Raw genomic sequence first — 24,231 nt, 5'->3', positions numbered from 1 at the left:
TACATAAAACGTGGAAAGAGGGTGGAAACAAAAGGAATAAATGCTCTTAAACCTAATAAGAGAATCAAGCACAGAACAGTCAATTAAAATAAGTGGAAAAAAGAGGGGGCCTCAGATTAAAAGGTACAAACATCAACTTTCCCAGATTCCAAGAAATACTCTAATGTCAAAATGGCTCCATCACTTGTTCTTGCCCAAAAGGCAGAGCCTGTGATACTGAATGAAACTGAAGCACTTTGGGCAATACAGGAATCTGCTGTTCTGCTTGTGTGTGCCAGAGCAGCAGCATCATTCAGAGGCTGCTTTCATTTGTTCTACACAAGACGCCAAGCGGTCTCTGCAATGAAAATCACTGTGGGCCCATGAAACTTGATACGCCAACAGAATATTAACTGGAGGATGCAGGGCTCAGGCCTTGCCCTGTGTTTGGATGATTGGAGAGAGCGCTGCTATGTGCGCAGGGTCTAAGACTGGAATTCAGTAGAGATTGCCAATGTGATTCCATCTAAGAAGGCCAAGTCTTTAACATCTTTTCTTTTTTGACCTTGATAATAAACAGCTTTCTCTAAGAAGTTGAAAATATTCAGCCTGAAAGGCAAAAAGTGAAGGATGGGGAAGGGGTATTAAAAACCAACTTCAAATTCACCAAAGACAGTAGTTCTGTCTCCAGTTCCCAGACTAGAAGAAGAAATAGAATAACTAAAGAAAGAATTTCCTGACTAAAACTTTGGAAGCATGCTATCTGTTAAAAGCAATGAGGCTGATTTATCTTGGAGAAATGAAGGTAAAGGCAGGAAGGAACATACTGGGTATTCAAATCTGAAGGGTTTTTATGAAGAAGACAAAGCGGCTTTACATCACGTTGTTCCAGGGGCCTAAACATAGAATATTCAGGAAGTAAGTTCAATTTAGGAAAAGTCTTCTTAACTATTAAAGTTGATCCAAATTACTGGATCAGGGTCCTAGGGATCTGAGGGGGGCTCTTTAGGGAAGTAAGAGGGGATAGGCAGTCAAGCGGCCAGAGCCACACCTGGAGCACAGCTAATTTTATCCAAATTATAGATTAGTGTTCTGAGCAAGATCTCATGTGCAAAATTGAGTCCAGAAACAATTGGATATGAGGAACCCCTTGGTACCCCCAACTCTAAAAACCATGTAACTGTGAAAAGGGGATGATTTGTCTTGTGAAATAGTGAACTTATTATCACTAGACATGTTTAATTAGAGGCTGGCATTTGTCACTAGAAGGGCTCCCAGCATTAGGTGTGAGGAAAACTGGGAGTCCTTGAAGGACAGAGACTGTCTCTTACTGAGTAATAGGCCTTCAATAATGCCAATAAAAAGAAATAGGGAATTAGATGACTGCTACAATTCCTTCAAAAAACTTTAATAATCGGATTCTAAGAACCCACAATAAAATGGGCATTTTCCATTTTTCAAGTTAAAGAAAGTAGATAACTATCATTTTACAGAAGATTGAGAGATGGCACTGTTTGGGGGCAAAACCAGGATCACATGATTTGCAAGGCTGTCCCCTTTGAGCTTTAGAGCTCTTTGTCTCACACCGGGGGTACTTCCTTACTGATCTTTTCTGAGACTATACAGAATAATCTGTAAATCAGATTACCACTTGAGGAAACATCTGCATGGGAGCATACCCATAACATCAAGGTTATGATACAGCAAAACAACTCTTGGCAGATAAGTGTTCTCCATAAACCCCAGGGATTTAACTGAAAGTGTTAATAATATATCTTTAGCATGTTAAGAGAGTGAGTGACAGAGAAAAGAGTAAAAACAAAACAGGGAAGGATGGAATGAAAGATTAAAAGAGCAATCCTCCAAATATATTACTTAATAATAATTACTAACATTTATTAAGCACTTACATGATAGACTGCTAAACCCTTTAAGTTCATTTAATTTAAGCATTTAATTCACACGACAACTCCTATTATTTATTATATCCATTTTATAAAGAAATTAAAAATAAGAGAAATAGAGAAATTTGACCAGATAATATGAGGCAAAACCAGGATACAAATTCTGGTTAGTCTTACTCCAAAGCCAGAGTTCTTAACCTGCATAGTACCTAAAATAAATTAATTATTGATGTTTTAGGTAGTAGCCAGCATATCTAGATAAAAGCAAATCAAATCAATTTCATTCTTCTTCTGACAGATCAAACGCCATATGATATTCACAGATTCCATCATGATAGGGTCATCATCTATATGCCAAGTTAATAAAAAATGGGCTTGGTAAATTCATGGTCAGAAGACTGTGAACTAGCTGGAAAACAATGTTAAAAGGCAATGTTAAGTTGAATTAAATGCACTACAGAAGAATGAACTTAAGTTTATACACTCTGCTTGTTGCACGGTGACGAAGATTATAATGGAAGGCTAGAAACAACAGGCTTTCCTAATCAAGGAATCATAGACAAGGAGAAAAGATAGGAGGTGATTTAGGGAACTAGAATCTTCAGGCTGATCCTATAAGGGAGGGAATGCCAAATGTCCCTTAAATCCTTCATGTGGTGCCAAAAGTATGGGACATGGCAAAGTAGTCATTTTCAGCTCTGTGGGCAAAGGAATGGTCTGAAAGAAACTGAGTCATAGAGTCTTTCTGACCACATAAAATTACTTTGAGCTGGGGAAACAGAAGACATCTGTGTGCCAGAAGGCATGGAAAGAATGCAAGGAAAAAGTAATTATCCAGGAAATTCATGTTTCTTATAGGTGCTTGGAGGAAAGGTATTGTCTGGTTTCTTGTATGCTCTTTCCAGTAAATACTAAGTGTGTTCAAAGGTAATTCCAAAGTATTTAGCCCAAGAGTTCTTTATTTTCAATAATTTTAACAAACTTCTCAATAATATTTAACTCTCTAAAACAATTAAAGTTCCAAAGAGGCTCTGTTTTCCTCAAATCTCAAAATTCAAAAAGACGACAAAAATAAATTGGCTATTAAATTTCTAAAACATCTGTTTTCCTAGAAAATAAATGACTTTATATATTTTTTATAAAAGTTAAATAGCACCAAAGTATTAAGTTTTTCGGAACAAGGGTGCCATTTGCTATACTGCCTGATTCTGTTATCCATTCACTTTGTCCAGCTCAGGTACCAGTCTGGGGAAGGACTGATACTATTACAGCAGACAAGTAGAACAGGATTTTTAAATGGTCTGCAAGGACAATCTCTGGATGGAGGAACATGGTTTTGCTAAGAGTCTATGCCCTTACTTTACACATTCTAAATCTACAAATGTTTGTGATCCAGAGCTCTTCTTTAATGCTATCAGCCTTTTCCAAAATGAAAAACCATGCATAAGACATGCTGCTTTTCTTAATAAAAAAAATAATAAAGTCTGTCATAAGGTCCTGATCCTGTCATAATCATGGCTAAAATAGTGAGACTATCTTGCTATGTCATGATCCCTACAGAAATAATTAAAAAGTAAATAAGAAATTATGGGTGTTCTTTCCAAGATACCTTCATTTGGTAAGAAGCTGGCCAGAGTTAGGGATCCTCACTGTGGACTAAGCCCTAGAAAAGACATTTTTAAATATGCCTGGGGAAACTCTGTCATTGTCAGCTGTCAGCTAAGGTCAAACCTATTTTACATAGTGACTATTTAAAAATCTAAACAATGTGGACAAATGGTCTTGAAATAAGACATTTCTATATAAAAATAACATACACCAAATGTACTACCCTATATAGATGAATTCAGAGATTACCTAAATGCTAAATGCAACCATACAAAATACAGGGGTTTTTTTTGGTTGTTGTTGAAGTTGGCATGAAATTTTATTTTACTGGATATTATTAGAACAACAGTGCTCTATGGATTAGAAGATTTTTATTCTCTAAATTAAATGTCAATGCATTTATGTCACAATAGAAATATATAAGCATTTCTAACTTGCAAGTTAAGGGATTTTACTTGAAGTAGCAGCCAATAGCAATTTAACACAACCAAAGAAAATACATAATCTTAGAATTAACTGTAATAAAAAGTGAGAGTCCCAGTACTGGGTATAGAATAACATTACTAGAAAGATAAGTATTACAGCGAGAGATCAGACAAGAAAGTGGAGAGTTCTTGGTTTAAATACAAATCCTAACACCACCGTTTTCTGCAAATTATCATCAGAATGTTCTGGAATAGAAATGAAATTCCTTATAAGTACATCCTTTGATCCTTTGAGACACTTTCTGTGGTTGAACACAAAGGCCAAAGGGAGATGGCTTGGCACAATTTAGCAAATAAAGATGGAGCCGATAAGAAAAGCTTCTATTAAGAATCAATAAACAGAAGGCCTTCTCTTCAGTTTTAACAGTTTATCAACCTGAGACAGACTGAGGAGAAAACAAATGTTTGACCCATGTATCTCCTCCATTTATTAGAAAAATAATGTCTACTTCTTAAACTTTTCTTATTTTCAACAGTTTTCCTAGGTGGCTGTGATGCTTCCAGAATTAAGATTTAGAATTAGGAGATACTGACTTAAAGGCTGGAGATACCAACAACTACCCGACCTTGAAAAGTCTCTGGCATGCTATACTGTTACACTAGAGGTTGTCCAATTCGCAGTTCACATGTTTTAAATAAAAATTTGTTCCTAATACTATCATAGCATTATTTAAATATATCTTTAAGTCCTAATATCAATCATTATAGAACAAACTTCTGGCTCAGTTTTATTCTGGAGTCCAATATAGAGTACTTGAAACTAACTTTTTTTACAATAAATGATCCAGATGTAGATGGAAAAATATGTCTATTCTAGGACTCTTTGATACTTAGAATAACTTGGAAGATAAGTATTTATTGAGAATTAAAACATAAGCAAAGAAGTTAGATGTTTCTGAAACAAGACCACAAGGGTTCAAATCTAAGCTCTGCCACTTTCTAGCTGTGAGATTTTGGGTATGTTATTTAAACTTAACACGTCTCAATTTTCTTGTCTATCAAGTGACAATAGCAGCTTACGTCATAGGGTTGTTGGGTTGTTTTGAATATTAAATAAGCTAATGCAATAGTGTCTGGTATGTAGAAAGTAGTCAATGAATATTAGCTATTATCCAAATCTCTGGAGTCTTTCCACTTAGAACTTCCTCCCTTTCTCTATTTGCCTCTATAGGGTTACCATAAGCTAGGTGACAGTTTGCTTAAAAAGGGTAATAATAAATAGGGCAGTACCAGTATTTATCTGCTTGTTTTCTATTATATAAGGTAAAATCATGGAGATGGTCAGCATAGGCCTGCTTAACTCGAAGTAGATCTAATTTCTTTGTTGACATATTTTGTGATTTCTGTGTCCACTAACACAAAAGTACTACACAGATTTTCGCCCTCATGGTGGAGTATGCCTCAAAAAGGTATGAGAGATCTGCTTTGAGGACTCTGAGCCCCTTAGTATAATGAAACTGATGGGTGAGCTACCTTAATCTCCTGTCCCATTCTGTCTAAACAAAATGCTTTTAGCCAAGCAAGATGTTGTGTGGTTCTTGATAAGTAAGCCAATCAGCGCAGAGTTGTTTGCATCTAAGTAGAAGCTTTTTGGCAGGAACTGCACAGTACAGTCTCCACCAGAAGCATTATGTAAGTCTGGGTCTTGCATTTCCAGTGATAAAATGCTTATGCAGTATTACAATTAATTAAGTCATATGAAGCTTAATCAATAAGGACTCAAAAATATTGTCCACAAGAGATCTCTATGCACTCAGTGTCCCTGTAGTTTTTTCATTACAAATTAATTTTCCTTCAGTTGGTATTACTATATTCGCTAGCAGTTAGTATGATTGGTGAATAAGACAAACCAAGGTTTAAGAAGTAGGCCTCTAATGGTTTTAAAAAATGTATTAGTAGTGAATGAGTTTGGTGTTCAAAAAATTTAAGTCATTGGCTTCCCGCAGTGGGAGCCAATACATGTGACCAGGCCAAGTCTCATCTTCACAACGGCTCAAAAAAACAGCAAGTTTCAACTTGTAATCCTTTTGTAATTTAGGCTCGGGGTTTTACCTAACTGTTCTTTTGGATGCTATAAGTTTAATCCAAAAACACTGGTCTAAACTAAACTTATTTTATTTGACATAGAAAGTTAACTCTATCATAGATCAAAACCTTTTTAAAACTAGAAGTCACTTAACGTGGTCATTTACCTAAGTACCTACATAACAAATGTATGTGAAACCAAGTAATAATTCACATCATCAGTGAGTTACCTAACATTTAATAATAAAACACAAGAGGTCTGATGTAAGAGTCTATAGGTAAGTGGTAATGATTCGGTTTGTCATTAAAAAATACTTACTAAATGTTTATACCATACCAGGCTCTGTTAGCTTTTATGGACAATGATGATGTGTGAAATACAGTTCTGATATAAAGGAGTTTACATTCTAGGGGAGAAAGAAGACATATACATACTTACAAAACTAGGTGGTATAAAATCAATTGAGCCTTGAATACAACCTCTTTTAAATTTATACTGACGTCATTCCATCTTGAAAGTGTGTCTTCAGTATATATCAGGATGCCCATGAAGGGAAGCTTGTATCAAACAAGAACCAGACATACAAATGTTCACTAATTGTGAGGATACTTTATTCCACCCATTACGGACAATAAAGAGAAGCTTAGAATTCTTGAACTAACTGTATCCATTTGTATTTGCATGGCCTCCCACACAGCTGTAGATACTCTGGAATTCAACTTCGCTAGAAGAAGCTAGACTATGGGGCCTTCCCTACTTTGCTTCCCAAGTGTTAATTTAGAAAACTATACCAGTTCTTTTGGAGTTTCTAGATCCTTTTGGCAGAAAAATGGATAAACTCAGCTCAAGTCCATGACAACAGCTTGAGAAAGGAAAGTATCTTGTTCTTTAGGACTTCTCTCAACCACACTACCTTCTGCAGTATAGTAATAGTGGATATAACAGGCTAGAAAGTAGCTGGCTCCAGCCTCCACATAAAGAATTAACTCTAGGTCTAGTGAGGTGCAACAGTGCCCAGAAACTAGAGGTATACACAGTAGATGAACTCTAGGGGCACACTCTAGGTTTCCTTCACATGAACCTGAAACTTTGTAATACTTGAAGGATGCTTAAGCTAAGAAAAGACTGAACAACCTTATGAATTCATTTTCTCCATTTTCTCCAATGCCTTATCCTGTTGACAGCATTCTCTGATGGGCCTTTGGAATTCAGGCCCATGATGTTAGGCAAGGCTAAGCACAGGTAGGAGAGATCATACTGGTAACACAGCAATTGTCTACTTATGTCCTAGATTGGGTTGTTTCCCATTTTCTGTACTTAATTATTATTATTATTTTTTAAATTTATTCCTACTTAGAGAATTACTTGTCTGAGATTAAAAAGTGACCACATTTAGGATAATTATGTTGGTGTTCTCTGAGTCTTTATACTTTCATGTTGACTTAGATCATATTACAAATATCAGTTCTTTCTAAGTAGCTAAATGCTGTACCTTTTATTTCTAAGCACTAACAGATAATGTGGTTGACAGCATGGTTAGCTATTTTACCAGCATTCACTACTTGAAGCCAGCTCTAGTAAGGCTTAAGTAAAAATCTTTTGCCATGATGCAGGGGGTGGGGGTGAAGAGTAGAGGAGATTCAAGTTGCTCACAGGAAATGCTGTGGATATTGGAGAAGCAGAGGAAGTGGTTTGTTTATCTTGCCATTTCTTTGCAACAGTATGGTGTATTAGAACAAACACTGAATATGAGTACTGACTTAGTCATTTACTACCTGTGTGGCTTTAGGCAAGTCAACTAATTTCTTTAAACTTTAGCTTCTTAAACTTCACTGGCAAAATGAAAAATACGTGTCAATACCAATTCCAGAGTATAGTTACATAGCTAAAATTAGACCAAATACAGGAAACACTATGTAAATTCAATAGCCCTAAAGAAATGTAAATTACTGTTATTAATATTATTATTTGAATACGAGTATACACTCTGGAGGGGTTTAGATAGTTAGCATTTTAACAAACCTATGCATGCATTCATTCATTTAACAAATATTTTGCCCTCAGTTCTGGGAATACAGCAGTAAACAAAAACAAAATTGTAGTCAAGAAGCAGTATAGTGGCGGGTGGGGACACAAAAACAAATAATGCCAGCTAATGAAAAGTTCTATGAAAAAAAAATAAAGCATTGTTATGGGAAAGGGAGGATAAGGGTAGTTAGGAAAGGCCCCTCTGAGGGGACATTTAAACAGAAACCTCACATGAGGTGAGGAAGCACGCCATGTAGATACTTGAAGGAATAGGAATGTATGTGCTGGGCAAGTCTGAGGAATAGCAAGGACGCCTCTATGAGCAGAGCTAAGAACCTAAGGTGAATAGTAGAAAACGAGATTAAAGAGGTGGGGGCTAATCACAGTAGTGCCTTGTAGGCCATAATGATAATGACTTTTTGAATTGTATTATAAGTGTAAATGAAAGCCATGGGAGGGTTGAAAGCAGGATTCCACTTATTATCTACTTTTACTAAGTCCTACCACATGCCAGACACTGTGATAGGCTATAGACAACTGTGAAAAAAAAACATATTTTGTCTTCATTTTCTCTAAGCTCACAGAATAGTGTGAAAAATATACAATGAAAGAATTACAATAAAAAGTTTGGTAAGTCCCATGATAAAAGTCCAGAGACCTGAAGAATGGTAGAAATTATCTAGATTCTTATTTCTATCACATTTAATTTCTTATTCTAGAACAGAAGTGGTAGGGTGGGGTGGGGTATAGGAGGAAGAAGTATTCCAGGCAGAGAGAATTAATCCAGAAAACATCACTTGTTCGAGGAACAAGAAGGAAATGATGGAGACTAGATGTACAATAAGAGTTGAGGCTGAAGAGGTAGACAGGAATGAGGTTATAAAGGCATTTCTATGCCACTGTTTTCCAAACAGTAGTATGAGATAAATTTAGTAAGTTATAATCAGCATTTTTAATGTAATAAAATAAAATATAGGCAAGTTTTGCTTTTTAAAAAGAGTGTGTGTGTGTGTGTGTGTGTGTGTGGGTGTTCTAGGTCACAGTATAAAATATATTTATTACTATGGTCATGATCAAAAATGTTTGAAAGGCAGAACTCTATCCATTTTAAAGAGTAAACTTTAGCCTAAAGAGTGAACTTTAGCTTAAAAACCATTGAAAAGTTAGAGCTGGAAAATGATATGATCAAGTCTGTGTGTGTGTGTGTGCGTGCACACTTGCACATGTGCACACTCATGTGCACACTTTGTTTTTATATATGTGTTTTAGAAAAATTACTCATGCAGCAATGTGGAGAAAAGATTAGAGAGGGATAAGACTATAACTAGGAATTCATTTAGTTACCTAGTATTTAATCTAGGCAAAGGTCATTAAAGAAGTTGCTATAGGAATGGAAGGTTGGATCTACAGGATTTGGTAAGTGATCAGCTATGGCAATGGTGAGAGAGGAAGAGGAGACATCAAAGCTAGTTTCTGCCTCAGGTGGATGCGGATGTCATTCACTAAGATAGGGAACACAGAATAGAGCAAATTTGAGGGGCTAGGGGAGCTAAATTCAGTTTTGAAAATGTTTCCATTGATGTGAATTCAAGGAATGAAAGTGAAGCTAATCAGGAGCAACTGGTTGGAAATAGATATCCCTTCATCCTGGAAGAGAGGTCTGGCCCAGAGAGTTAACTGAGGATTAATTGGGGACTAAACACCACAGCAATTTCTGAAGTCATGGCAGTAAGTAAGATGGCTCAGAAAGCTGGTATAAAGAATAAAAGACTTAAAGGATGAACAGAGTAAGAGAAGTATGGTAGAGAAGACTGAGAAGGTATACCAAGAGACAGGAAGAAAATGGAGAACATGGTGTCTGCGTAGCAATGAGAAAAGTGTTCCAAAAAGTAAAGAGTAAGAGTAACTTAAGAGTAAGAAAACAAACAATTTGATTAAAAAATGGGCAAAACACTTAGGCCCATCACCAAAGAAGATACACAGATGGTAAATGTGCATATGAAAAAAAAATGCTCATCATTTCCATACATCATTAGAGAATTGCAAATAAAATAATACGGCACCAAACACATCTATCAAAATGACAAAAATCCAAAGCTATGATAACATCAAATACTGGTGAGAACATGGAACAACAGGAACTCTCATTCACTGCTGGTGAGAATGCAAAATGGTATTTGGGAGACAGTCTGGTAGTTTCTTACAAAACTAAACATACTCTCATTGTCCTTGGTATTTATCAAATAAATTGAAATTTTAAGTCCACTCAAAAAACTGAAAACAAATGTTCACAGCAGCTTTATTCATAACTGCCAAAACCTGGAAGCAACCAAGATGTCCATCAGTGTGTGAATGGGTAAATAAACTGGGGTACATCCAGACGATGGAATATCATTCATCATTAAAAAGAAATGAGCTATCGAGTCATGAAAAGACATAGAGAAACCTTATATGGATATTACTAATTGAAAAAAGCCAACCTGAAAAGGCTATATACTACATGATTGCAACTAAACGACATTCTGGAAAAGGCAAAACTATGGAGATAGTAAAATGAGAAGTGATTGCTGGGAGTTGGGAGGAGGCAAGTTTGAACAGGCACAGAGGATTTTAAGGGCAGTGAATCTGTTCTGTATGATACTATACTAGTGGATACCTATCATTATTATTTGTCCAAACCCCAAAAATATGTACAACCAAGAGTGAGCCCCAATGTAAACTACAGACTTTGGACAATAATCCAATGCAGTGTCAATGTAGGTTGATTGACTGTAACAAATGTTCTGCTTTGGTGCAGGATACTGAAAGAGAGGGAGGCTATGAGTATGAGAGGGTAGGGGGTATCTGAGAACTCTCTGTACTTTCTGCTCAATTTTGCTATAAACCTAAACCTGCTCTAAAAAACAGTTTATTTTTAAAAACAGAAAGGAGAGTGGTGACATGCTAAATACAGTTGGGTAGTCATTATGATAAGGGCTGAGGCTATTCAGTTGATTATGACAAGATCTCGCTGGTACCTCTGCCCAAAGCAATCTATTGGACCCATCCTCTGCTTTTTATTGAAAAATTGAAAAGAGTTATATCTATTTCCTTCCTCCATTTCCTTTCCATTCCTTTTCTGCTATATCCATATGATTTAGGTTTTTGCTCCTGCCCCTGTAACAAAACTGTACTTTGATCTCCACATTTCTAAATCTAATATTCAGTTCTCAGTCACCTTATTTGACCTATTGGCAACACTCCACACAGTTCCTCTTCCTTGAAACATTTTCTTCACTTGTTTTCTATGACAGTTGACACTCGGTTTACCTCACAAGCCATTCCTATGCTGATTCCTCCTCATTTTCCTGATCTCTGAGTATTAGTGTGTTCCAGAAGTTAGTCCTTGGACCTCTTTTCTTCTCTGTAATCATGCCTAAAAGTGTTCCCATCTCATAGCTTTAAATATTATCTATACCCTGACAGTTCCCAAATGTACACCTCCAGCTCACAACCCTCAACTAAGTTATAGTACTATTACATTCAACTGCCTATGCGATATATCTCAACTGAGATGTCTAATGGGCATCTCAAACTAACACATCTAAAACATCTCTCCAAAATGTAAGTATTCTTCCCTAGCCATTACCATCTCAGTTAGCAATAAATTCATCCTCCCAGTTGCTCAAGCCAAAATCCCTGGAGTTACTATTTTTTAAGTAAATTTATTTATTTAAATTAGTTTCAAGTATACACTACATTGGTTAGACATCTATAATGTTCATAAAACAATCCCCCCAATTGCTCCCTCCCTTCCCTGGCCCTCCACTTAGCCATCATAATGCTAACTGCATTCCCTCTGCCATGCTCCCCATGCCCAACTATCAAATACTAATTTATACTTCTTTAATCCTTCACCCCTTTCTCCCAGCCCCACCCCCCTCAGTCTGTCACCAAATTGTCCACCATATTTGTGAGTCTGTTTTTGATTAGTTTGTTCTTTTTGTTCCTTAGATACCACATATAAGTGAGTTACTTTTAATTACTCTTTCTCTCACATCGAATCCAACATAAATGTTGTTGGAGCCAGACTGCCTAGGTTCAAATTCTAGTTTAGCCACTTAGTAGCTCTATTATCTTGAGAAAATAGCTAAATGTCTCTTGGCTTCAGTTTTATCACCTGTAAAAATGGGGGTGATAGTCTTATGTATCTGATAGGGCTGTTATAATAATTACATGAGTGAATGTTTGTTAAATGCTTTGACCAATGCCTGCCATATGGTATGTAGTATCTCTTGAATCTGACCACTTCTTCCCATCTCCACCTCTATACCACAGTCTGGGAACTAGCTACCAATATCTCTCATCTGGATGATCGCAAAAGTCTCCTATTAACTGGTCTCCCTCCTTCAGCTCTTGAACATTTCAAGCAACAGAGCAACAAAAGTGATTTTTTAATAAAACAAAAGTTACAATGAAATTCCTCAACTTAATAAAAGTCAAAAAAAAAAAAAATCCCAAAGTCAGATTACGTCATTCTTCTGTTAAAGCCCCTGATCCTTTGCATTTCACACACAATAAAAACTCAGGTCTTACATTGACTGACTGGACCCTAAAAGTAAGCTCTCTCTTGCCTCTCTGACTTCATCTCTCTTGTCCCTGTCACTCATTCCTTTCTGAGTATAGAGGCCTTCAATCCTTTCCTTAAACACTCAAGCATGCTCTCTCCCTGCAGCCTTTACATTTGCTGGAAAGCTCTTCCTCTTCCTCAGACTACACAGCTCACTCCCTCACCTTCTTTAAGTCTTTGCTGAAATGTTGCTTTTTCAATGAAGCGGTTCCTTGACCATATTTTTTCAAATAACTTCCCACCCACCATCCCTAAACCTCTTTCCCTATTTTTCTCACAGCATTTATCATTATCTGATATACTATTAAGTCATTAATTCTAAGGAGATTTAAAGTTATTTATTTAAAGTACAATTCCCATGTGCCTATACTTTGCTACCAACTTAAGTGGACCTACATTTTATACATTGTTCCTTAAAATGAAAACATGATTAGGCAAAACTGAATAGATTGCTTACCATACAGTGTCTAAAGTGTCCTTTTCTTATATGCATATTAATAGTGATAAAACACTGTAGATTCTGGATATGTGGCATTTGTTTCCAGTGTTAATTTTTTCCAAGAGCTACTTACCCTATTGACAACTCATTTAAAGAGTACTTTTAAAAAATTTGCATCTAGGGGATAAATATCATAGAAGTAGGAAATGTAGCAGCAAGTAGCAGCAAGAGTAAGGTGTAAAGGTTGCTTTATCCTTGGCATTTATTACCACATCTCAGTTGGGCCCCAGTAAACAGAAATACTATCCTGAAAAAGGGTGGGCAAGGGAGTGAAGGACTGGGTGACACAGGAATATTTATTGCCTTGCTACTATGTGATGGGCCTATAGACTCTTTACATACATTATTTAATTTAGTCCTCATAGTAACAGCCCTAGCGAAAACTGTCAGCCATTTATAGATGAGGAAACTGAAGCTTAGACAGACTTAATAACTGCCACACAACACTAGCTGCTATGTGCAGAGCCCAGACCCAAATTCAGACAAATGCAACAGGGCTATCTATCTGATGCCAAAGTCTGCACAGTTCCTATAATAGTACTTGCCTCCAGAGGTACCAATTCAGCAAACTGGAGCTAAGAAAGGATGTTAAAAGGACCATTTATATACCACCACTCAATTCCTAGGATAACTTAGTAGTCTAATGAATCCAGTGTTCTGCAACTTCCTTACCTGTGGACATAAAAAATGGGATGCGGAACTTTCCACTCAACACTCGAGCCCGCAGATTCTGCAGTGTGCTCCCATCAAATGGTAGGGCACCACACACAAGCACATAGAGGACCACTCCAAGGCTCTGTATCCCAAACAGAGAGTACGTACAATTAATTGCATCAGAGGGAACAAAAGAGGCCATTATAGTATGTGTCTGAAGATGATGTGAGTCATGCACAATGGAATAAACTTCTTCTTTTTCTTAAATGAGAAATAATATGGGGCATTGTCAAGGTCAATCATCTTTAGAACAGTTAATATTCTTCTTTGCTTCTGGACATTAATTGTGGGTAACATATCTAGAATTTCAGTACTCATCCTCCAGGAAGAAGGCAAGTGGCAGCAACAGAAAGAATCTCTGTTCTCCACAAGGGCACTCATTCAAGCCTGCCCTTGGGTTTGTTGTTGTTGTTGTTGTTTTGCAGATGCAAAGGGCAAGTTTGAAGTCTGTGGCTCACTCAATCCATAAGATAAGTGTTGGCGGAAAGACTTTGGACAAAGAATCGGGGATTCAAAGAACAGGTGAGCAAGATCTTAACTCGCGTCCAGCATTTTGTATTATCCGGGGATGGGGGCAGGGGGAGGACAGTTTCATCAAACAAGGGTAACTAATGCTATAGTGTGTAAAAGAAGGCAGTTACATACCCAGATGTCCACTTTGGGCCCATCATATTCCTTTCCTTCAAAGAGTTCGGGTGCAGCATAGGGAGGGCTACCACACCAGGTCTTCAACAGCTGCCCAGGAGTGAAAAGGTTACTGAAGCCAAAATCTAGAAAGGCAAATGGACATGACTCATGTTATCTTAACCAGCAAATATTACTTTCTAGTCACTAAAATAAAGGTTCGAAGCCACTAAGTTTGAATATCCAATGTAAAAAGAGAACAATTAGAAATTATATAACCAGCCACTTAAAATAATAGTGAAATAGAGATACAGATGAGCTGGAATGCAAAAATATCTGGTTAACTAAAAGTACACACGACTGGTTTACTTCAACAAAACTAGCACTGTTCCCTTTAAAAACCTAGGCTGAGTGAGGCTAGTGGTACTTGTTCTCTTAAGAATAAGAATGGAATCGGATAATCATTGGTATTAAGATCACATCAGACTCATAAATACATGTAAGCCTACTCAACTGGACCCAAAATTTTCATTATTATTTTTACTTATGACAAACATTTATGACCACTGGAGACACTCTTACTTAAAAAATTAGACAAAACCATGGTGACCACTTCTTTAGGTATATAAATGTTAGATAACTATGGTGTACACCAAAAGCTAATATAATAAAAATCTTTTAAAAACTAGACAAAGTGACATTATTATTAAGGTGGTTTATTCAAAGTAGAGAATATGCAGCTTATTTATAAATTGAACAAAGAAAAAAGTTACATTTTAACTTCGACTTCCTCTGGGCTTCAACTTCCCCTCTTCTTTTATCTACCTCCCACTTTTTAAAAATAGAGTAGATGGAAGATAGGAAGGGTGAGGTTTGGGGAAGAATACTAAAAAATGGCCAAGGATGATAAGCCAAAGGATAGTCGCTGACTTATGCTTTTATGTGTAAAAACATTTGAACAGCTTGCATGTATGAGAGGCTAGAACTCACTCCTGCCCCAGACCTACCACATTTCCTGTAGTCACGGCATATGAGAATGCTGAGCACCCCCTTATCCTCTCAAACTCTCTTCCCACTTTCCTAGTTTTACTCTCATTGACAACTGTCTGCTATTTTCTTTTCTCTTTCTACCTCCTATAGAAGGTGTTTTCTAGTAAGGCTCCTTGCTTTACATTTTCTTAAAGCTAACTCTTCTGTTCCCGTAGCTTCCACTATAATTTGTTTGGTAATGATTCTCCAAATTTATATCTCTGACCCTGGTATCAACTCTTAAGTTTCTGACATGAACTTCTAATACTTGCCTGGAAAGAGATACCTCAAATTCACCATTTTCCAAAATCGAATCAAATCTGCTCTTCCAGTGATGTGCCCATGGTCATTAACAGCATTATCACCCAGTTATTAGGAGCAATGGAGTCATCTTTCCTTTCTCCCTCTCTTCTCCTTTCCTTTCTCACTTCTAACTGGTGAAACCTTTACTGCTTCTACCCTGTGCATCTTGAATCCATCTCCTCCTTTCTTTTTCCATTCCTACCATCTCAGTTCATATCTAACCTCTGACCTAGATTGACACTGTTACTTACTACTTGTACCTATTTCATTTTCCTCTAAGCCATCCATTCATAGCACAGTGAATGTTACACAAACCACACTGTGTTACTTCATCACTCAAAAACATTTGGTGGTTCCCTTCTGCTTACAGAAGAGTATAAGTCTCAGCACTGTCGTTTAACTCTACTCCACCCTACCTTCCAACTTATCTCTGGCCATTCTAGCATTAACGGATTACTCACGTCCTGTGTTTATGTGTCTTTCTTATGCTATTTCCTCTCCATGCCATGTCTTTTCCTTCCCTTTCTACATTTGAAATATCACTCATTTTCAAGGCCCAGCCAAATATTACTTCCTGTATGAAGCCTTAACTGATTTCCACTGCAAAATACCATGCCAATGGCTTCCTCCTCTGTGCTTCCACAGCCCTTTGTTTATACCTCTTCTTCTCAATTACAACTCTGCCTTATATTATACTTAGTTATATCATGTAGTTATACCCTCCAGTAGTTAAATAGGAGGGATATCAATTTATTTATCCTAACCTCCACACAGTGCTTTCATACACAGCAGGGACTCAAGAAAGAGTCAGTAAATTGCAATAAAATCACTGGGCCAGTCTTCTCATCACCTTCTGGCTACTGGAGCCTTCTTGTACTGACAATGGCAGCTGGCCAGGTACTAGAGCCTCTACTTCCTAGCCATCTTTCCTAAGGTTCTAAAATGAACTTAATGATTGCAAGGGGCAAAGAGGTCAGGGCCATCATTAGAATCATTACACCTACTTCTGTGAGAAATCAAATGTTCTCGTTCCTCATTGGAAAATGCCTCTTCTATCAAATCAAGCAATGAATTAAAAAGTCGAGTTTAAATTTTCCTAATAAGCAGCTTAAAAATTTCTCATTTTGAACCATGAATGCTCTATCTACAATTAGTAACCTTTCTACCCTTTCACTCTGCTGGGGAGGGGAAGGCACAAACTTATGGCATGAGCTTGTTTATTATTCTACCAAACAGGAAATCTCTACAAAAGAAACAATATCAAAGGGAAATACCTTCAGTGATGGCTAACTTGGATTGCCATTAGGTATATATATGAGAAATGAGTGTGCAAGAATGAATGATATGATTGGGGCCTGACAAAAAGAGAGGGCCACATCTGGGGAAGCATCCACTTCCATCCACAGCATGTCCCAAACAGCTGGCTTCCACAGCTAGACCCAATGACCAACAGCAAGATTTCAATTTCAGTAAGATACAGCAACAAAACCTCTATCCCCTTGCTCTTATTGCTTATAACATATCAAGCCAAAAACCTCTAGTCTTGTAAACCTGTCAAGGGGTCTCCTATAATCATTCCAAGTATTGTTCTTACTCTTAACTCTAAGGTGTTGCACATACAAATTTACTTCTCTCTGCCTGCTATGACACGCTCCCCCCGCCCCCGCCCCGCCCCGCCTCACATTAGGTCCAGCTTCCTGTGATGAATGATTCTGGGATATTCCAATTCATTCTTTAATACACCAAACCTAACAGGTTCTGACCCACCCTCCCTGTTCAATATACATATTACTATAAATTGACGGTTTTATTGAAAGCATATTGCTGTGCCTCTTCACAAGTATTCACATTACTTTTCAATACTGCTGTACAACTTAAGTTAAAATTCAGGCTGGTTCATTGTCCTATTGTCTATAACATAACTTATTTTTGAAAAATTTAAATTATGAATTTGGGAGAAGCCTCAAATTATTAACATATACTAAATCTGGAACTCATTTGGAAAGTCCAGTTCCTTCTAATCAACACTTCAGGGACTGAATAACTAGGATGGGAAGAACACGGCTTCTTTATTCTCTCAGCTGCTTGCAATTGGGAACATTTTGCTACACAATTCATGAAGACTGGAAAGAAAAATAAAAGCAGTTAAAAGTCAAACCAATAATTGACTTTGGATTTTGCTGGTAGTTTAGGGAAGTACAGGGGATGTGTGGAAGTAGAAGTGGGATGGGGTACATGGAAAATAGACAGCTATGGCACAGAATTACTAAGATATTTTTTTTGGTTTTTGGTTATTTACACATATAAACATCTGAAAAACTGTAAGTTGATCCAAATTAGAAGAGAAAATTCTCACGACAAAATTTAAAGAAATAAGTGAAATGAAGGCTTCCATATGTACATGTGGTATATACAAGTGAAGGAAATTGAGGGACCTTGAGATTATGAAAGAGACATTAAGAATAAGAAGTTTTAGTTCATAATGAAAGACATTATAAGAACAGCTCCAGAGCCAACATAGGTTGAACAATCCCATTTAATGGAAATAAGGTTTCAAGTTCAGGGTAACTGAACAAACTTAAGTTCTAAAAGTTTTTGTTTCTCTGCTTCTTTGGCATTTCTTATTCAAGACAGCAAGAATCATCTAGAATGTCACAGTGTGAATAAAACAAACATTTTTCATGTCTGACAACAAATAATAAATAATAATTCTGAACTATTAGTACATTCATTCAGAGTACTTAGAAATGGGTAGTGTGGCCATGCAGCTGAGTAGCAAGGATGGTGGAGGGAGACGGGCATCCTGAGAAGACCGAGAACTGGACTGTCTTTGATTCATCTCTCTCAGTGCAGCAGTTTTCCCATTTGTGCAGCACTGTGAATTATATGGAACCAAGAAAATAAACTTTTGTAAAGGACATTCTGTCAAGTGCTGTGTTAGTGTACCTTGTATTTATTACCTCACTGAGATGAGCATTATTTTTGTTTTATGTCTGGGAAAGTGAGGTTCCTTAAGGTGGTGACATACCCAAATTTAAAGTTTTTTTTAAAAAATTACTAAGAACAAGGGTGAGCCTATAATACCTGCATGGATGCTCTCAAAGCTTATACACATACTGTGCTTTCGGCATCATGTTTATAATGAGGTAAATGTACATCCCATAAGTAATTTTATACAACTTCCAAATTCCTTAATTATTATAGTCTACTGTTTTCATTAGACTTGACTGTCAACACTCTGCTCTGCTGATGTAACTCCCAAAGGCACATAGTGCTTGAGGAATACTGTGTGTTTACAAGTTTCTTTAAAAATGGTGCACTAAAAAAGGCACTGCATATCAGTGGGAAAAGGATAAATTTTTCAATAAATGGCATAGGAACAATTGGTTTCTCACATGGAAAAAAATAAAATGAGACACTTTCCTCACACTGTATCCTAAAATTAATTCTGGGTAGATGGCAGACTTAATATAAAAGGTAAAACCATGAAGTTTTCATAAAATAATAAAGGAGACTATCTTCATAGCCTCAGGGGATGGAAAGATTTTTCAAACAAGAAATAAAAAGCACTAATCGAAGGGAAAGTGGTAAATCTGGTTACATTAAAATTATATTAAAAAGTCTATTCATTTAAAAACATTTTAAAGAGAGTGAAATGAGAAACCACAAAATGAGAAGATATTTGTAACACATAAGACTCATATCCTTGCTACAGAAACAAAACTCCTATAAATCAGTAAGACATACAATCCCAGTAGAAAAATGGGCCAAAGACTTATTTAAGCAGACACACTTCACAAAAAAGGCCAACAAGACATGAAAAGGAGCTCAAACATCATTATTAAATAGAAAAGTAAACTAAAACCACAACGAGATAACCATTAAACACTCACCAGACTGATAAAAATCACAAAGGATAATAGTACCCAGCACCGGAGAAGACATACAGAAATGGGAATGCTCACCTATGCTGGACACCAGGCTGGGTGTTCTCAAGTTAACGCTGAAAATGGACATACTGTATGACCTGGAAAATTTACTCCTAGGTTTATATTCTTAAATGTTTGAGAACGCACATTAATGTTAAATAGTATACCAAGATATATGTTTATTTTTATTATTATTTTTAATTTTATTATTTTTTATGCTTGGTGTTCCTAGGTGGTCTCCCATTCAAGTTCTAAACAGGCCTGACCCTGCTTAGCTTCCAAGATCAGAAGGTATTGAGCTTGTTCAGGGTGGCATGGTCGTAGCAAGATAAATGTTTAAAAATGTTCTGTAGTTGTTTAGTAAAAGCTCAAAACTGAATAATTCAAATAGCCATTGATAGATATAATGGAAAAATATTAAGTTGTGGTATATTCATATCATGCAATACCAAATAAAAGTGAATAAATCATAGCTAAACAAACATGGACAAATCTCGCATAGTGTTGTGTGAAATAAGATAAAAATAATATATACAGTATGATTCTATTTATACATAATTCAGAGACAAACTATATTCAGGATGGGCCCATTGCACATTATATTCAATAAAAATGATAACCGTTGGAGCAAAACTCCTGAGGGATGCATTAAACAGGTTGTATAACTACTTTAAAAAAAAAAAAAACCCTCTTAAGCAAATAAGTGATTAACACAAAAATCAAGACAGTGATTACCTCTTGGGGAAAAAAATGAAGTTGTGATGAAGGCAGGGATATAGCCTGAGCTGATGAAATGACTATTTCCTGATTTAAGTGGTAATTGCATAGGAGTTTACTTTGTAGCGATTAAAATGTACATATACAGTTGAGACACATTTCTGTGTATACCCGCAATATTTCATAATAAGCAAGGGAAAAAAGAGAAAAGAATAGGTTCCTTTTTCTCTTGTCCACCCCCAACCCCTTTTCTTGCTGTTCAGAGCCATTTCACTGAGATCTAAGCTCCACTATCACAAGGCTTGGGAAGGCAGGGATCAGGCTGTTTTTCTCACCAATGATTTTCCTAGTACCTAGAACAGTGCTTGGGAGAAGAGAAGGCATTCAATATCTTACAAATGATTCACTGGTTAACTAAAAACAGAAAGGGAGGGAGAAAAAGTGGAAAGAAAGGTAAGTATAAAAAAGGAAATAAATGTATGAGAATTCAGAGCAGCCCTTGGTGAACAGCTAACAGAGTAGAAACTGAGAGTGTCTTGCTAAAACTGGGATCCTACTGAAGTTTTTGTAGAAAACGGCAATTATCTTATTGCCGTTAACTATGAAGACTTTATATACAATGATAAAGTCTACAGCTGTAGTTAAATACAATTTAAAATGAAAAGCGTGTATTTTAATGACATGTATAATGACTATCATAATGGCTATTAGGTATAAATGATAGAGTTCACTAATACAAAAATATCAGAATTACTTTTATACTAATAAAATAACAACTTCTCAATAACTCGTATTAAGGACAAAGATAGCATACATTATGCTATGGTGTGAATGTTTGTGTCCCCCCCCCCCAAATTCATATTCATTTATTGGCAACAGGAAAGATTTATGACCTACAGATGCAACATTAAAATGATGAATATTCTTCTGTATAACACCGTACAGGAGACAAGGGGGAAGCAACAGAAGAAACTGCAGGAGAAACTAGTTAAGACGGACACTCACACCCATACGACGGAAGCCATATGGGTTGAGTTGTTCTTTTCATGTGGCCTATGGTCACTTACTTCTCCACTCATAATGGCTCCTAACATAATTTGTTAAGTCTCTTTTCTAACCCTTAATACCCTTGTTGGTTAGCATCTGTCTGCAGGCTGAAATGGTATCTTATATTTCTTTCTCTTAAGACAGAGTAGTAGATTCTAATTTGAACTACATGCCTTCCTTCAAGGGATGATTTAAATACCAGAACTTTACTATCAATTTTGAGACTTGAAATTCTTTTGCTCTAGGCAACATCAGGAGCCTAGGGGTATATAGGGTAGTCATTTTATAGTCCTGAAAGTAAGTATGTCATCAACTGGGTATGCATATATGGTCAGGGGAAAGAGGGAAGAACAGGTGACACTAATTTAAAAATCAAGACAACTGCAACACGAAATTTTCTTATTTGGCCCACCGCTTCAGAGTGATAGCCTTGACTTCTTTTTTTGGATGACCAAGGAGCAATCCAAAACAGATGGAAACAAATTAGACACAACCTACAGCCAGTTCCAATGTTCTCAGTACTTGTTAAGGTAATACAGTACAGCTACAATTGACAGCCAACCCCTCCAGGAGTAACTTATGCTTCACTTCATTGCTGCTATAAGTAAATAGCTTGTAAGTAGAAGGCAGAAGGAAAAAGTAAAGTGAGAAAATATTTATCCTAAATAAACAACCTCACTAGAAAATACTGTGACAAGATCCTTCATATCTTAAAATCTGAAAGCTTCTGAGGACTCATAATCCCAATACTGCCCTTGGATTTAGAGACAAAGACCAAGAACAGAAAAAGTTTTGGCCTTTGATTAATTCCTCAATGAACTAAGACGGGGGTGGGGCATGCTAGCAGGTGTTCTTGTTAGAAAAGACTCAAAGAACCAAAGATCAGCACTCAAGTAAGAATAAGATTTAGACTGTTATAAGGGGTGTTAAAATAGAACATGACAGATAATGAACTGATTTTCCTTTTCCTATACAATATTACTAACCTAGAAATCATGTGACTCAAAACCTTTACTTAAAATTAAACAAAACAAGAGTCTATGGTGTGGATCTTGGAATTATACTAGTGATAAACGATGAGTTTCAAAGTTCCTGGGAGTCACTGTATTAATTCACTCTTAAAAATGGGTCTTGGGAAGTCCTCAGTGTTTAGCAATCACTCCAACCCCTGGCTGAACTTCCTAAGTAGGAGCTAATAGAGAAGTAATGCTAAAAATTACTGACTCACAGCCCGAGCATTTATATGGAAGAAAAAATTCCTTCATGGGAAACAAAAATCAAGTAATCAGCTTATTTATGGGAAAGGGGAGAATTTGGTTTAGTTTAAAAAATCAGGGGAAGTCAGAATTGGAGAAGGAGAGAGGGTATTACTCATGAGATTGAACCTTTTTGGAAAGGTATGTCAAGAAGTATGATAGTACTGTTTAATTGCAGCTGCTGCTCCACATCTGTCACTAAATCTTAACAATCTCCTGATCCTTCTGAACTCCCTTGCACTATATATCAGATATGATCACTATCTCTGAAGAAAATAAAATTTTCAAAACAAAAATGGTGGAGCAGTATTACATTGGCATCTTCAATGAATGACGCATGTATTTTCTCCCAAAGCTTTAAAATACCTTAGTAGTTAGGATCACTGAACTCAGCTATATTTTAAAATGAGGTAATAAGCCAATCCCTTTCACTCTATTATAGATAATACTAGCCCAACTCTTCTCGTAAAAAAAAAGTTCTCCCCAACACAGGATCTTTTCATTAAACTCAGTATTGAATAGATGTATAAAGAAAGGGCTGTAATGAAACATTTCCATAAGACCTGCAAACAATATTCATTGGAATTCTTTAAAACATTAATATACGCTATTACCGCTATTACAGCCACGATTCTAAATCATATGACTTAGAACAATAAAATTACAATCATTCAATCAGGTAAGTTTCTAATATTGATAGGTGACAATATTATACAAAATTTTAGTGTGCCTTTTATAGACCATGATAAATCAGTCTCCTTAAATACTCAAAAAAAAAAAAACTTGAAGATAATAAATGGAAATATAGTATGTATAATAACACTATTTCCTAATGAAAAATTAAGACATCTGGCCTTAAGACATGGTCTGGGAGAAAAGAAGGTATTATTATTATATATGAAGTTCTAAGGTATCACCCAGAAATTAAAAGCAGGTAAGAAAATACCTTGTTAAAGTTAATAGAATAACATAACTCAAATGAGAACATTGAAGAATAACCCACCTATAAGGTAATGTGTAAATATAATAGGAGTAGGTACTCCCCAAGTTTTTGAGGGATCACTAATGTGTTATTAACACAAAGTGAACAAGACACACATAGTCCCTGCCCCCATGGGGCAGATTAGTCCCATGGAGGAGGCACATATGAAACAATCACACATCTAATTATGTAATTATAAGCACTGAATGAGTTTTAGAGAAAGAAGTTCAGGGGCAACTGGTATATGATAGAGGCTTTCCTGAAGAAGAGTCTGCCAAGAGTTCAGAGAATTTCTCAGTCTGATAAAAATAACCAAGGTTATATTTGGTCTAGAATGTAAAGAAAAATGTAATCTATTTAATAGCACAGGTACCCAGTATTTTCCAACTTTTTTAGACTCAAAGTTCTTTCAAAGGAGTACTTTTTCTTAATCACCCAAGAATTTTTAAAAATAATTTGATTTTTGCATGATTTATGATAGATAACTTTAAA

The 24,231-nt window shown here is 36.4% G+C and overlaps 1 protein-coding gene across 5 annotated transcripts in view; it reads right to left on the bottom strand.

The window, feature by feature from the left end:
- SIK3 (SIK family kinase 3) overlaps positions 1 to 24,231 on the bottom strand; it is a 212,998-nt gene that overhangs the window by 36,945 nt on the left and 151,822 nt on the right. For all 5 annotated transcript variants that reach the window (XM_036220935.1, XM_016134918.2, XM_036220937.1 and 2 more), the window contains exons 5-6: positions 14,498 to 14,622; positions 13,811 to 13,934 (exon numbers count right to left, since the gene is read on the bottom strand). In XM_036220935.1, the coding sequence (XP_036076828.1) occupies positions 13,811 to 13,934; positions 14,498 to 14,622 (249 nt within the window). The remainder of the gene's footprint in view (positions 1 to 13,810; positions 13,935 to 14,497; positions 14,623 to 24,231) is intronic.

This window comes from Rousettus aegyptiacus, unplaced genomic scaffold (genome assembly GCF_014176215.1).
Source record: "Rousettus aegyptiacus isolate mRouAeg1 unplaced genomic scaffold, mRouAeg1.p scaffold_m13_p_5, whole genome shotgun sequence".
NCBI lineage: Eukaryota > Metazoa > Chordata > Mammalia > Chiroptera > Pteropodidae > Rousettus > Rousettus aegyptiacus.
Note: the sequence above shows the minus strand (reverse complement) of the source record. Positions and strands in the feature narration are given on the sequence as shown.